Here is a 16,033-nt window from a genome sequence, read left to right as displayed (position 1 = left end):
TATTTTTTTTCATTTAGTACTGCCCTTCAGAAGCTACAGAAGAAACTTACATGTTTTCCAAAAGACAAAATAAGTTAAATTAACCCCCCCCCCTCTTAATGCCTTGTGTTTCCTTCTAAAGCATCAGTTAACATTTGATCCTTCTGAAATAGTTGCATATGAGTCTCTCAGTTGTCCTTGTTGTGAAAACTGTAGTAAAGGTATAGTGAAACAAATGTGTCACCAATTTTTAATAAGCATGACAATGTGTTTTGTATTGCAGTGAGTTGGTTTTAGAGCAATGGAAAGGACTACATCTGCTTGTAATGACAGAGAGTGACTCTGACCTCCATTGAGGACATTCTGGTTAAGGAGAAATCCATCACAGCAATTCTCACGACTGCAAGAGTTAACACAGAAGCGATGGACGTCAGCCAGAGTGGTTCCACGTGCATCAAACACGAGCGTCCGATAAACTCCAGAACCGGTCTTACGGAAACTCAGCCTCTCAAAACTCTTCAGGCCTGCTGTGTTGAATTCATGACCTTTTGTCAGAAGATTAAAGGTGGAGAGTAAAAGAGAAAGAAAGAAGAATAGATATTCTTTTAGTCATGGCCAAGAAACACAAGTGCATCTAAATGCTTTCGGGCCGCCAAAAATAACCAGAGACTGGGAGCTCCGTCCCTGAGAGGAGCCTCAAAGTATCAAGTCATTTATTTCACATGGAAAAATATTTATCTCGTAACAGGACAAGATTTTAGAATGTTTTTATTACAATTTTCTTTATTCTCATGTCTGTGGATGACTAGAGCACTCACGAACTCACGAACAACAACTTAATCATTGGGTTTACAGTTCAATGATAATATTGTTTGATGATACTTCATTGTAATATGCTCTTTGTCTTCTACAAAAGTTCTTTCTCTAAACTCTCACAATACTGCATCATCACATTTTATTTCAATGTGTAACTAACAAGGGGGTCTAGGTTACTCACAGTAACTAACCAAACCGAGAACATGTGGGGTTTAATTAATTGCTGGGGATCTTACCTTTTTTTCTCAGCACCATCAGATTGGATTCATCTCCTTTTACTTTCAGAAAACAGCTGAGAGTCTGGAACGTTTCAGTGCCATCATTTCCCAGAAACCCTTTGCTCTGTAAAGCCAAACAAACCACAAGACTTTTCCCTCTTTTTTTTTACAATAATCATGACACTTTTGGGACCAAAAATGTGAGTGTCACCAAGACCAAAAGAGACCCAATGCCAAATATAACACTTGAATATGACTAATCTCTTACTTCACCAATGAAGATGCCCAATATTTTATATTTATTAGCTTGTGTAAAGATAAATTTATGTTTAAGAGGTTGTTAAAACAGGTCACCTTACAGTTACAGTAGGGTTCTATTATACAATTTAATTTAAGACATATAAATAGGTATTATTAGCAAATACTCTGCAAAATGCAATATTTAATTTACAAGGGGGCAAAAGTGTACATGCATTTTGGTCATACTTGTTCAGAGGTCCTGCATTCAACATTATCCACACTTGTGCTGTAGAGCTCACAGTAAGTTTTCTCTTCATCACTGAAAATAGCCACATGCTGGCATGATTCTTCCAGGGCACAGTCTGACAGAAAGGGATGTGATCAACATTAGTCATGAAAAGTGTGAGTGTCCATCTGACTCATTCAAGGACAGGTGCACATTTGCAATATTTAACAGTGTAACTCACCAAGCACACACTTCCTGAGCTGTGTTTCCTTTGGCTGGATTGAAGAGTCAGAGCTCAGTATTTCAGCACTCTCTGATTTCAGCAGCAGGGAGGATGAGGCAACCACCTCAAACTTTTCCATTACTAGAAAAAAAAAAAAAAGAGTCATAAACTGAACACTCATAAATTAATGTACATATTGTTTGTCTTTTCATACAGATACTGAATTTCTCATTTACCTAAAGCAGAAGTTTACTTTCAGAACAAAAATTTCCAGATAAATTACTCACCCCCTTGTCATCCAAGATACTCATGTATTTCTTCCTTCAGTTGTAAGGAAATTATGTTTTTTGATGGAAAATATTTCAGGATTTCTCTCCATATAGTGGACTTCTATGATGCCCATGAGTTTAAACTTCCAAAATGCAGTTTGGAGCTGCATTTGCTTAAAAATTGTTTTATATATATCTTATCTAGCTCTGCGTGTGCCTTGTGTATTCCAGTTCAAGACAGTTAAGGTAGGTCGGAAAACCTTCTCCAAATTCGAAATCGTCCTACATCGCTAAAAGTACCGACCCAGTGTTTACAAAGTGAACGTGCAAAGAAGATCAAAAACCTTTACAAAACAGCGATGTGGGATGATTTTGAAGCTGAAGCAGAAAATGACATAGGAGTTTTTCAACCTACCCTAACTATCTTGAACTGGAAAACACAGAGCACATGCAGAGCTAGTTAAAAGTATATAAATTGTAATTTAAGACTATGCTATATAATGCTATAAGACCCTTCTTTTTTGGCTGGGATTGATTAGCGCCCTTTGAAGCTGCTTTTAAACTGCATTTATGAAGTTCGAACTCGCAGGCACCATAGAAGTCCACTATATGCAGAGAAATCCTGAAATGCTTTCCTCAAAAAACTTAATTTTTTTTACGACTGAAGAAAGAAAGACATGAACATCTTGGTTGACAATGGGGTGAATAAATTATTTGTACATTTTTGTTCTGGAAGTAAACTTTACGCACTATTGAACTTATATTTTAGCCAGTCTTGTAGAATGTAGTTTTGTATTGTAGCTCCCCAAGCTACAAGCAAGCTACAATTTAAAAAAACAGTTAGGTAGACCACAACTTACTAACAAAATGTGGCAAACTACATTGGCACTATATAAAGGGATAGTTTATCCAAAAATGAAAATTCTGTCATGAATTCAGAGGAAAGCATGCACATAACGTGGTATTCTCCATAATGACACCTAGGGTGATGCGGAGGAGAAGAATTGTTGAATAAAGTCATTATTTTTATTTGTGCAAAAAAGCATTCTCATAGCTTTGTAAAATTACGTTTGAACCACTGATGCCACATCTACTATTTTAATGTTGTCCTTAATAAGTTTCTGTGCCTTGACCTGTCTCTATATTGTCTATAGAGGGTCAGAAAGCTTTCGGATTTCATCAAAAATATCTTAATTTGTGTTCAGAAGATGAGCAAAGGCCTTACAGATTGGAACAACATGAAGGTGAGTAACTAATGACAGAATTTTCATTTTTGGGTGAACAATCCTTTTAAGAAGGTAATATCTTTATGATTTACCCCTATATTCAGAGCAGCATTTATCTGACATAAAACATTTAGAATCTCAATTAAGAGTAGGAGGCAAAATCATCTTTTCTTCCATGTTGTGATAAAAAAAAAAAAACATACGTCACACTGTATGTTGACATTTCACACCAAATCTTTTCTTGTTTTCGAAAAAGTTGTCATTGGAAAAGTTCCACTACTTTGAAAACACATGAACTACTGTCACACTATTTACAATGTAAAACATTCGTAGCATCACTATTTTTAGTCAGTTCCTCCCTAACACTGACTGTAGCACATACCTTTGCACTCTTCAACTGTCATTGGACTATCAGAAGATGTCCAAGAAAGTTCCTCCCCCTGTGGAGAGACACACAACCATCTCCCAGACATGGGGTCCTTCTGTGCTGACAGGAATTCCCCTTTGTTTGTACAACTCAGTTTACTCTGCTGGCACTCAGTCAGACCTTAACAGCATCAAGGACAAATAGAAAACGGCTTTAAACTATTAAAAATCACTTAATCACTCATTTGCCTGAAACCTGCGGTCTACATTTTACCAGAGCTGCCATGTATATTTGTAACCATCTACACTTGATATTTTTGAGTTTGTGTTCTGTGCTGGGCTGGTTTACTTTGGCCTTTACTCACAATGAGAGGCATTGAAGGCTCCCTGGGTCACAGTGGATGTTCCAGAAGAGCAGGGAGAACAGAAGACCTGCCCTTCTTCCTCTTGAAATGTATTACGTGGACACGGAGTACAAACGCCACTACTAAAAAAAGAACCAGCTGGACACACCACTGTGTGTGAGAGAGGATAAAAACACAGTTAGCAGAGTGATTAAGCTTGGGTAATGATGGTGCTGAGTGGAAAAAGAGGAGAAGGTTTTACATATACAGAAGGAAGATTAATAATAGAGGAGGGGGAAGTTGTATGCAGTTGAAAATATTACCCTCACACATACGTTTATACATTCTTGCACACTACATTTCTATGCCAGTAGGCTAAAATATGCATCAGTTATAGAAAACTTTTTAGGTGCATATTTGGAAACACCAGTTAAGCCTTTTTTCCTTTATGGTGCATGGGCCAGTCTGTCATTAAGAGAACCAAGTGGTACAGAAGCCAACCTACCACACCCAGTGGATTGTGGGAGCTGCTTATAGCCATCCATGCAGCTAAATGAGGGAGGAATAGAACGAGTGAGAGAACCGTCATAGAGGAAGATGGACCTGTATGACCCACTTTGGATTAGTTCCTTCATGCCATTTAACAACCTCTCCTCACTGAGTGACATATCTGAAAAATAAACACATGCATTTATTTAGGAAGAAAAAAACAACATTAATGAGTCAGTGTGATGTCAGTATAAAATGAAATGCATCTGATATTAGATATCAAATATGTTGCGTGTACAGAAATTGACTAAATACGGTGCATAAAGCTGTTCACACCAATGTCGTGGAGATCAGGTAGAGATGTTATTGGCAGGTCGGAGAGTCTGGCCCTAAAGGTGATGTGTGCAGTGACTTCCTTGTCATTCAAACACTCAAGAGACACAGATGACTCGTCACAGATTGCAACAGAGCTGGTTCGGCCAGATAAGGTCAGCTAAAACACATGAAGACATAAACAAGCATGCAAATGAAACAGACATGCAGTAGTGCAAAATTTCAAGACATTTAAATCAAAACAAAGAATAAACGTATAAAAACACTTTTTAATAAATTCACATGCAAATTGTATCTGTAGGCTTTATGACTATGCACTACTTTATGTACTGCAGGCCAATGACACCTACATATTAAATATGACACTTGCAGACTAACAACACATTTAGGTGTTGTTTATTTATTAATCTAAAGTTGCATTAGTCTGAAAATATGTGGATCCTGGACCACAAAACCAGTCTTAAGATATATTTGTAGAAATAGCCAAAAATACATTGTATGGGTCAAAATTATCGATTTTTCTTTTATGCCACAAAATCATTAGGATATTAAAGAAGATCATGTTCCATGAAGATATTTTGTATATTTCCTACTGTAAATATATAAAAACTTTTGATAAGTAATATGTATTGCTAAGAACTTCATTTGGATAACTTTAAAGGCAATTTTCTCAGTATTTAGATTTCTTTGCACCCTCAAATTCCAGATTTTCAAATACTTGTATCTTGGTCAGATATTTAATTTAATTTAATTTAATATTACATTTAATACATTTTATCCTTATGGCTCGTTTTCTGGTTCCTGGTCACATATAAGGTTTTGCGTTTACTCATAAAAAGTTTTTGTTCCCCCCAGAAAATTTGTGTTCACTCTCAAAAGTTTGCCGTTTCCAAGAAATCTGGCATTTGTATGCAAAGAATGCAAACGTTTTGTGAGCAAACACAAATACACAAATAAGAATAACATTTGTGAGCAACGCAAATATTTTTTCCCAAAGATTTTTTTTTTATGTATTTAAAGTTAACTTAAGATATAACCAAAATATTTGTAACCAAATAATTTGTAATTCAATAATGTAATTCAAATAAATCATATTTTTTGCACTTTTATTTGATATTACAATAAATTTGTTTTTATTCTATTAACAGCCAGTTTTAACAATAGGAAATAAAACATTTCTAATACAATAAAATAAAAAATTAAGTTGTGGTAGTAAAATTATTCAAATTATTTTTCAACTGTAAATATAGTAATATTATACGTGTTGCTAGTTGTTGAATAAATAGAAACTAAATAGTATATAAATATTTTCTAAATACATTTTAATAATGTGCTTTGGCATTAGAATGGCAAAATAAAATTAAAGCCATTTGTTTGATTTTAAACTTTTATAATGTTGTGAATATTGTACATATCTTACAGTTTTTTTTATACATGGAAATATAATATATTGTAAGTGGGTCAGGGTCAGAAATTAACTTTTCCATTAAGGGGCAATATTTGCCACCTGGACTTGATTTCCAGGGGCATTTTTTACATTTGTGAGGGCATTTTTATAATCACCTTACTATTATAAAAATCCTATGTTCTCTGTAATGTCAAATACTTAAATTTACCCAAATAATCAATATTTTAAACTGTCAATAACAATAGACTGTTTAGAATTTTATTAACTAGACAGACTGTATCATACCTGTAGGCTGCAAAGGCCTGTAGCTCTCATGTCTCGCAGCAAAGCAGCCTGTAGCTCAACACTCTGCGTGCTGCAACTCTGTTGACCCTCAGCCAGGGACAGCTTTATCTGCAAGGACACCTGCACTGTCTGCAAAACCTGAGGCTCTGATAGACATCACAGGTACACGGTTGCTCAGTACACAAACAGACACAGAGTAATCAGAGCAACATGATTTCATAGATCAACAAATCCCAAAAGGACATACTGCAACAACCTGTGAGTGTTTAAACAGGTAAATAGGACAATGTTTGTGTCTGATGCCTTTACTTTGGCAGGCGTAGGACAGCGGAGCATCATCAAGCCAGTTTTTCGCCTCGGGATCACAAAGGAAGCTGGCAACAGGAAGGGTGTTGACATAACCTTGGTCGCAGAACAGCTCACAGCGCTGCATCTGCTGACCTGCAACATTTGCAGTGCTACACAGAACGGCACCATGGGAAATATTTCCGAATGGAAGAGGGCACTCGGGAACTGAAAAGGGAAACAAATAAGGGAAAAATCATGTTGCCACAAGCATATGGCACAACTTTAGAGACATGCAAAGTGTGACCTAATTCACTTACTGTTGCAGGCTGGGGTTTGTCCTGTGCTGCGGAGGGTGCGTGTCGCTGGCAGTTCCTTTCCACTTTGAGAAACACACCAACAGTAGGAAAGGTCACACTGCAGAAGTGAGAACTGCTGCCCGTCCTGCACACACTGAGGCTCATAGCCCACACCGACCTCTCTCTGCAATGCCAGAGTCTTCTGTAGAGAACACCAACCTGGACCTACAACATACAACATGGGCCTGATCTTGTAAATTTTTTAATGTCTTGCTAACTGACATGTTATATTTGAAACGAGCTATAAAAATCAGGGGCTGTTAAAATAGGGTGTGTTCTGGCCAAGATAGAGTGCAAAGGCATAGCACAAAAAGTGTTTTTCAGTTCTGAAAAAGAGTAGGTTATGGTTAGGTGCAGCTGTGAGGAGAGGGAAAGGTTGTGATCGATTGACAATAAATTTGACCAACAAAGGTTGTTTATCCAAGAATATGCTGTGTAACACTTTACTGATGAATGAATGAATGAAATAATTACATTGCAGTTCTCCAGAAGGACTTGTGATGGCAGGTTGGATGACTTGTCCGGTTATTGGACTTACGCACAACCCCTGTGAACGACCTGAACCGGGTTTCTGAAGTACCGAAAACTCACCGTCCTACGGACATGCACACACATACAATGAGACAGACAAATATGAAACTTAAACCATCAGTGGTTAGAATAGAATGTATTTTGTATGTACAATATAATCCAAATAACCCAAGAAGACAGCTTTACCTCCTCACATGATGGGCTGTATGTGTAAGTGATATTAGAGCTTGTTTGTGTCCAATCAGAGAGCAGGAAGTGACTTTGAAGCCTTTGGCATGTAGTTTGGCCTGGGGGAGAAATTGTTACAAATCAGCTAACATACTTATTCACAATCAAGAAGTTAAATGAGCAGAACAAACAACAGAACTAAAATAAGCAGTTCCTATAACTATTTCGATTGTTATTAAAAGATTAACATGAGATTGGACTCTCACACTCCTGAGAGGGTGCAGAACGAGACATCAGAGAGCCTGTGATGTATCTACCCTTCTCATCAACACACCAACAGTGACCTATGATATCAAACAAAGCAGAAAACAAACTCAGGTGAAAATTTATTTTGTATTTTGCATTCATTTTGTAATGTCAGTAAGATTCTTTTTAAAGAGAACCATGAGTATTAAGACTTGTATGGCTTAATATAACATTAATGATGTCTCTTACTAAAATATGTAGTAGAAAGCCTATGAATGATTTATGGCATTTTAAAAATCCACATTGTTTTATACATATTTTGGAATATGGAGAGCCGCCATTATTTTGATTACGTAAAACCGTTGCACACTGTGAGCTACTGGCACTACCTGTTGCTATTTATACCGCAACACAACTTTGAATACACAACTTGGAAACTAAAATACTGACGCAATATCACATTGTGTAGCTTTTAGTTGTAATTTTATGTCAAAGGGCACCATGGGAAGCGACGCAAGTCTTCACTGCTTTCTTAGCGATAAGAAGAGGAGAAAAAAATGTGAAGATGCCTGTGGACGAATAAAACTTCATAAAGACCCACGTCTTTGTTCTCTCCACTTTAGCCCTGATACTACTGAGGCTTTTAGTAGACCACAGCTAGTGGAAGAACTTACAAACTAGGTATGTAAATATGCTGATGATTGTCATGATGCCACAGCCACTGAAAGAGTTTCTCAGCGTAGATTACACTTGATATTGAGGGGCGTTTAGACTTTTTTGGGGAAAAATCGATGGTACGGCTTTTGGTTTAAGCCTATGCTTATATCTAATGCCACCTATAAGTTCTTTCAGTAGCTGTGGTCATTGTATCAGTATTTTTACCGTTTCAAGTCTTCAAAATAATGGCAGCCCCCCATCGTCTAAAATATGTATATAACGATATGGATTTTTTAAAATAACCTAAATATTTAATGGCTTTCCTACTACATATTTCAGTAAGATACCTCATTTATGTTATATTAACCCATACAAGGCTTAATACCCAGGGTTCCCTTTAAGCAAATTAATACTTTTTTTCAGCAAGAATTAAATTAAAATAAAATAAAAAATACACTACCATTCAAATTTTGTATGTATGTATTTATTATATATTTTTTAATTTGATTAAAAAAATGTATATATTTATTCGGCACAGATGCAATGAATTAAATGTATCAGTAAAGACTTTTAGACTGTTACAAAAATAGCTACTTGAAATAAATGTTCTTTTGAACTTTCTGTTCATCAAAGCATGAATTTATGACATTATGTCGTTAATCAGCACAACACTGATAATAACAGAGCAGAAAATCATCTTGTTACAATGATTTTTGAAAGACCATGTGACACTGAAGACTGGAGTAACGGAGTACTCTTTTGTAGTAATATTTTATAATAAAATATAAACAGCTCTTTTAAATCATAATAATATTTCACAATATTATTGTTTTGAATTGCTGATAATGTGTTGAGCCTTTAACACAAAGTACAGTGATAATAATCAAAAAGACAGAGCATGGTCTCACCTGTGCTTTGGTAGCACTGACTGGGCAGCCACTGGCCATAAGCGTCACATTGCGGGATGTAGGGCTGGTATCCCAACATTAAACTCTGCCTGTCTTTGTCACTGGTCATCAGTCTGCTCTGCCAGTAGAAATGTAGGGCTGTTGAGAAGTGAAAGGAAATGAAGTCTTAGTGTGGGTAAAGCATTACAGCACATCTCAGATGTGTCCTCTCCCATTCTTACAGCTTTTATTAAATTAGAATGAGTAGGCAAAGTTTACAAACACAGCACCTCTGAAGAATATACAGTGGGATGCAAATGTTTAGTAAGTCACATGATCCGTGACACTAACTAGCTTATTTAAATAGTGACAGAAAATATCTGCACTCTTTAATATAGGTATGTTATGTTATACTTTTAATGATATTATTATTTTTTTTAAACTCTATTTCCAGATTTTTCAGATGTTGTCTCAGAGCTTTAAACCCGACTACACTTTCTTCTGCAGATTTTTTTCATTTTATTTTGAGACAGATAAATCAAAAGACCATACTGGAATGAGCTGCAAGTCTCAGCACTGAGTTGGTGTTGCTCAGCAGAGTCTGAGTGATGGGGACCTTTGAGGTGCTCATCTGCTCCAGCTCCTCAGGGCTCAGATAGACACTCTCAGCCAGGAGAAAGCCATAACCCACAGGCACATGGGAGTCGTTTGAAGCAGAGATCAGCTCTTCAGCCTGTTTCAGGAACTCAGAGACATGGTTTTGAACCATAGAGCATGGGCCTGGACCTGAAGAGAGACACAAAAGAGATCTTAGAAAGAATAGATTATAAAGATATATATTTTTTAAATGTAGCAGATATCAAAATTTCTCACATTGCCAAAGTTTAGTCGCTACAGTTTAGAAAATGGTGATCAAATATGACAAGAACTCAAGAATGTCAGACGAAATAATAAGTGTCAGAACAAATTTATCTTGATAATGTTAGATAACTTTGATAGAAATGTATGTAACAAAACATGGTCAGGTCAAAGTGTTTATCAGTTTAAATTTTAGGGTATAATATATAATGTTTACTTGATTTTGCTATCCTCACTTACATAAATGAACTATGGTGTGAGACTTTGGTTTGAATATATATAACTCACATTTGGGGATTTGTCCAACAGGAACCTTGCTACCACCTAGCATGTCTCCTTGAGGGTTAACACACCAGCACTGACGCAGATGAAAGCTCCCAAGAGGAAGACTGAAATCTGACAATAGGCCTGGATATCCAGAATCATCTCTTCTGATCAGTCTCCATAAAGATAATGGGTTCAGAAAAACTGATGGTCCATAGACGGCATCAACGTTCCCATCTAACATGTCAGAAGGAACATCAGAGATCTTCTCAAATCTCGCCAGGACAGGGAACACTCTGTGATGGCCAGCTTTAAACAATTCAGAAACAAAGACTCTGAAGGACGCCATTGCTTCTGAGTTTTCAGCATAGGCTTGCAGAACTCCGAGAACTTCTGAAACGGGCAGGTCTTGTCCGGAATTTATGATCCGAACCCACTCACGGTAGAACTCAATCGCTTGTTCTGGAGGTCCATCACACTGGATTTGATGCCAGCCGCCATCATATGCACAACGAGGGATGTACACTTCAGAAAGCTGGGTTACTGATGACGGATTAGAGAGAACAGAGCGGATCGTGGACAGGAATTGCTGGGTTGCTGTTGCCTGGCACCTTGTTGGACCTATGGAAAAATATCAATAAAGGATCATTTTGTTGTCAATGAATTGCATGGCATAACTCATTATGAATTTCCAGTTTCTACAGCTGTTCAGTATGGAAATCTGAGAGATTACACTACATTTCAGAGACCTAAAGGTTAAATTAGGAGATAAAACTGCAATTACATTTTTATATCTACATTAAATTGGCAGATGGCTTTTATGCTCTACATTTTAAACTACAGGAATGAGTATAAAGTCACAATTACAAGAAATACGTCACAATTTGGACAATTAACTAATTAACTAAATAATTAACTAAAAGATTTACAGTAGACCTCTAAGGTATTAATATGCACTTTTAGGGGTAGATAAAGTACAAAATTGTTCTTTTTCTCCAATTTCTATTGGTGAAATAAGACTGACTCTGGGAAGAGAAAGAAGAAATTGTTGAGTCGTTAGATAAAGCCTCCATAATGCATAATTAAGATGTGATGCTACTTGTTTGTTACATATGCGCTAGATCATTTAAATGTGTCTAATTAAATGCATGAATGCAGGAATGATCTTCTCTGGCTGTGTAATAAATCATCTGTGGTTAGCATTCAGACTCACACTGAAGAGAGCTTCCTGAGCTCTGAATGCTGAGCTTTGTTCCAGAACGGTCCACGCAGAAACAACTTTTGCCAAGGCACTGACGTGCAACGTAAGCACCATCAGTCTCACATTTAGGAATGAAGACTTCAGATCCTGCAGAACTGCTGGCTTTGACTGCAATTGCCATCTGACGTTCTTTCTCACACTGGGATGAGCATCTCGGTCTGGACCCAGAGGTGCGAGAACCTGTTATTTCCAGACCACGAGAGTCCACACACCAACACTCTGAACCCTGGCATTGAACTTCTTGGTATTGTCCATCTTTAGTGCACTGGGGCACAAATGGAGTCGAGGTGGAAGACTTGCAAACATCTGATTTCTGGAAAATGGCATGGAACAATTGACCCAACTGACTGCTTTCTTCTGCCTTCAACTGTTTGATTGCTTCTCGAAGGGTAGAGAGAAATTGCTCATTCTCAAGAGCCACAGAAACAAATTTAATCACATCTCGGTTGATTTTCAGGTTCACAGTACGGCCATATGAATCAGAGATCTCTTGGTCTAGATTAAGACTGGCAGAGCCATCTGTGAATGTCTTGGCCAACTGCATCAAGTCGGCCCCAGTTTGCGTCAGACCAACTTGACTGAAAATTTGACTAAAACTCAATGTACCACTGTTTCCAACAGTGCCAGTGAAGTTGAAATTGCCAGCGCTCTTTAGAAATTTTCCTCCAAAGAGGTTCTCCTGGAGTCTCTTGGGATTCGGCGCAAGTGCAAAAGCTTTCAGGGCAAGAGCCCCAGAGGGAAACATCCCTTGGAGGACCTCTGCCAAGATGTCTCTGACATTTGGACGCTCCAGGTCTGGCAACGACTGAAGAAGACCAGAGCTGGCCAAAAGCTCCTGGAATTCAGGACTGCAAGTACCAAGAAAAGAGAGGGTGTCTTTAGAATCGGAGAACATGTTGCTCTTGCTGAAGTCTCCAGCTGGGCCGTAAAAAAGCCTAGAGAGGGCTTGTCTCCTCTCAGACAGGCAGTCTTTCACTCCAGTGCCTAAACAAACAAGAAACACAACATTAGTCAGTGCACAAACTCCATTCTACTCAACATTTCACTCACCAAGGGACCAGTAAAATTTTTTGTTTTTGTTTCACTCAAGCAACCTTCGTACACCTTCGGAAAACAAATTAAGATATTTTTGATTTAATCCGAGAGCTTTCTGACCCTGCATAGACAACAACACAACTGACACGTTTAAGGCCCAGAAAGGTAATAAGAACAACATTAAAATAGTCCATGCGACATCAGTGGTTCAACTGCCATTTTATGAAGCAATGAGAATACTTTTTGTGCACAAAGAAAACAAAAATAACGACTTTATTCAAGAATTTCTCTTCATTTGTCTTTGACACTGTTGAATAAAGTCGTTATTTATTTTTTATTTTTTTAAACACAAAGGCCTGGTTTCACAGACAGGGTTTAGACTAAGCCAGGATTAAGCCATGGTTCAATTATGCAATTTAGGTAATTTTTATAAGCGTGCTTAGAAAAAAACATTACTGATGTGCATCTTGAGACAAAACAAAGGCACTGATATATTTTAGATCAGCTGAAACGGCTCAGACTTACATTTTAGTCTAGGACTAGGCTTAAGCCTTGTCTGTGAAACCGGGGGAAAAAGTATTCTCGTAGCTATTGTCACATGGACTATTTTATCGATGTCCTTACTACCTTTCTGGGCCTTGAACGTGTTAGTTGCGCTGCTGTCTATGCAGGGTCAGAAAGCTCTTGGATTTCATCAAAAATATTTTAATTTGTGTTCCAAAGATGAACAAAGGTCTTGTAGGTTTGGAACGACATAAGGGTAATTAATGACAGAATGCTTTTTATTTTTGGGTGAACTATCCCTTTAAGATCATAACAACTAAAGAATAAATTGTATAGTTAAAGCACCATGAACTTCTATCACTAGATTGGATTAATTAGATTAGTTTGCAATGTGTTCATGGATATATTTGAATGTATTATCTAACTACTGGAACACGACTTATGTCATCGATTAATATCAATGAAGATTTATTGTTTCCAGAGATGCTGAAGAGGCATCATGGAACATAATTATGAATATTCCATGAAATACACACAAAGGCCAAACTCACTACAATTTGGCTCTCCATACTGGCGTGTGCCAAAGACCTCTTTGCCATCAGCATCCACACACCAACACTGGCCACTGGACTGACACTGGGTTGGCACATATGCTCCGTTATCAGTACAGGAGGGTACAACCGAATTGCCTGCCTGAGTAGCTGCGGCCCGTTCGCTCTCACATGTTGTGGGACCTTATAAAAAAAAGAATAAGAGTTGGGTAAGTACCTGTATTATTATACATATGTAGCAAATAAGTGCTACATGGTAGATTTTAGCACTACACTGCAATACTAACTAGTGTTTTTTTCTCATTCTATCCTTACATATACAGGAAACTAATATTTATTGTTAAAAAAATAATAAAAATTATGTTTACCGGTATTCTAGCAACAACAACAAAAAAAACATAGAAGTAAATATTTACATATATTTTATTTGACGTTTACTTATTGGCCAATTTTACTTGTTTTAAGAATTAATGTATATAAGATAAAATAAAATAAAACAAAATAAGTTAAATAAGTTTATTCTTAAATCAAGGAAGAAAACTTTAACTTGAATGCAGTTGAGAACCAAAATGCATATCTTTAAGAATATTTAGATATTTTTTACAAAATATTGCGTACATCTAAATCTCCCGCTCACGGCCAGCTGGACGGCAAGGTAACGGCGCTGTAGGATTCGATACATGTTTGACTGTGCAAATGAACTTCCCGCAGTCTGGTCAGAAAACGCTGTGTCGTACACCTCATCCAACAGCAGCTCCACACCTAGACCCAAAGTCAAAACAGTTCATCTTTTTAACAGCACACAAAATGTCACAATTTAATCAGGGAAAACTAATCATGGAATGACAACCCAGAATCGTAACTGCCCTGGGGCAAAATTCAGTGCTAGCGCACAATGGTAATAGTTTATGGATCACTCTTTGTGGTGTTTAAGCCTACAAGCTCTCAGATGTAACTGAAAAGGTGTGTATCACCTGTGCTTGGCATCTCTCTTCCACGACTGTCTGCACAGAAACAATAACTAGAGAGCTCTGGGTAGGCCTTTCTGAAAGCACTGAAGGTCTGGAACACTTCTGGGTCTCTGTTGAAGACCAGAAACTTCAATCAAACTTCAATTTACTGTTAGAGAAGACATTAACAGATGAACTAGGAAAACCGGAAAATCAGGAAAACAGTTACACATGCTTCTTCTGTCTCACACAATACTGCTGTCTAGTGGTTAAACATGCACAGCTCAGGCTGCTTTTACAGGTACAAAAGTGAAGAGCTAAAATATTTATTCAATTACATTTTATTTACCATTAGAAAATAGCTTTACAGAAAATGTATACACTAATCTTAGTCTTACAGAATAATATACAATACCATTCAAAAGTTTTTTTATAATTTTTAAATAATGTTATTTAGCAAGGATAAATTAAAATGATCAAAATGACAGTAAATACATTTAAAATGGAACAAAAGATTTATATTTCAAATAAATTCTGTGCTTTTGAACTTTCCATTTGTCGAATTATGAAAATAATGTATTACGGTATCCACAAAAACATTAATGAGCACAACTAATTTATATTGAAAAATGTTTCTTGACCACAGATTTCCGAAGAACCATTCGACATGGAGTAATGGCTCTTAAAAAATCAGCTTTGAGACGACAGGAACAAATTACATTTTAAAATATATTGTACAGTTGTTTTAAATTTTAATAATATTTCACAACATTACTGTTTTACTGTACAATACCAGTCGAAAGTTTTTGAACAGTAAGATTTTAATGTTTTTAAAAAATTACTGACTGATATTTCTATTCATCAAAGAAACCTGAAAAAAAATGTACTCAACTGTTTTTAATATTGATAATAATAATAAATGTTTCTTGAATGGCAAATCAGCATATTAGAATGATTTCTGAAGGAGCGTGTGACACTGAAGACTGGAGTAATAATGCTGAAAATTTAGCTTTGATCACAGGAATAAATTACATTAAAAAAAATCTTCAAATAGA

General features: G+C 36.8%; 1 protein-coding gene across 1 annotated transcript in view; it reads right to left on the bottom strand.

The window, feature by feature from the left end:
* Positions 1-16,033, bottom strand: part of tg (thyroglobulin) — a 45,289-nt gene that overhangs the window by 27,111 nt on the left and 2,145 nt on the right. Inside the window, exons 6-26 of the mRNA XM_073846690.1 lie at positions 15,003-15,109; positions 14,647-14,790; positions 14,029-14,211; positions 11,891-12,922; positions 10,702-11,298; positions 10,108-10,341; positions 9,577-9,714; positions 8,032-8,109; positions 7,784-7,884; positions 7,541-7,661; positions 7,028-7,231; positions 6,732-6,935; positions 6,423-6,568; positions 4,733-4,889; positions 4,413-4,577; positions 3,929-4,078; positions 3,580-3,744; positions 1,721-1,843; positions 1,500-1,615; positions 1,032-1,137; positions 327-524 (exon numbers count right to left, since the gene is read on the bottom strand). Coding sequence (XP_073702791.1) covers positions 327-524; positions 1,032-1,137; positions 1,500-1,615; positions 1,721-1,843; positions 3,580-3,744; positions 3,929-4,078; positions 4,413-4,577; positions 4,733-4,889; positions 6,423-6,568; positions 6,732-6,935; positions 7,028-7,231; positions 7,541-7,661; positions 7,784-7,884; positions 8,032-8,109; positions 9,577-9,714; positions 10,108-10,341; positions 10,702-11,298; positions 11,891-12,922; positions 14,029-14,211; positions 14,647-14,790; positions 15,003-15,109 — 4,469 coding nt within the window. The remainder of the gene's footprint in view (positions 1-326; positions 525-1,031; positions 1,138-1,499; positions 1,616-1,720; positions 1,844-3,579; positions 3,745-3,928; positions 4,079-4,412; positions 4,578-4,732; positions 4,890-6,422; positions 6,569-6,731; positions 6,936-7,027; positions 7,232-7,540; positions 7,662-7,783; positions 7,885-8,031; positions 8,110-9,576; positions 9,715-10,107; positions 10,342-10,701; positions 11,299-11,890; positions 12,923-14,028; positions 14,212-14,646; positions 14,791-15,002; positions 15,110-16,033) is intronic.

This window comes from Garra rufa, chromosome 9, assembly GCF_049309525.1.
Source record: "Garra rufa chromosome 9, GarRuf1.0, whole genome shotgun sequence".
In the NCBI taxonomy this organism is placed as follows: domain Eukaryota; kingdom Metazoa; phylum Chordata; class Actinopteri; order Cypriniformes; family Cyprinidae; genus Garra; species Garra rufa.
Note: the sequence above shows the minus strand (reverse complement) of the source record. Positions and strands in the feature narration are given on the sequence as shown.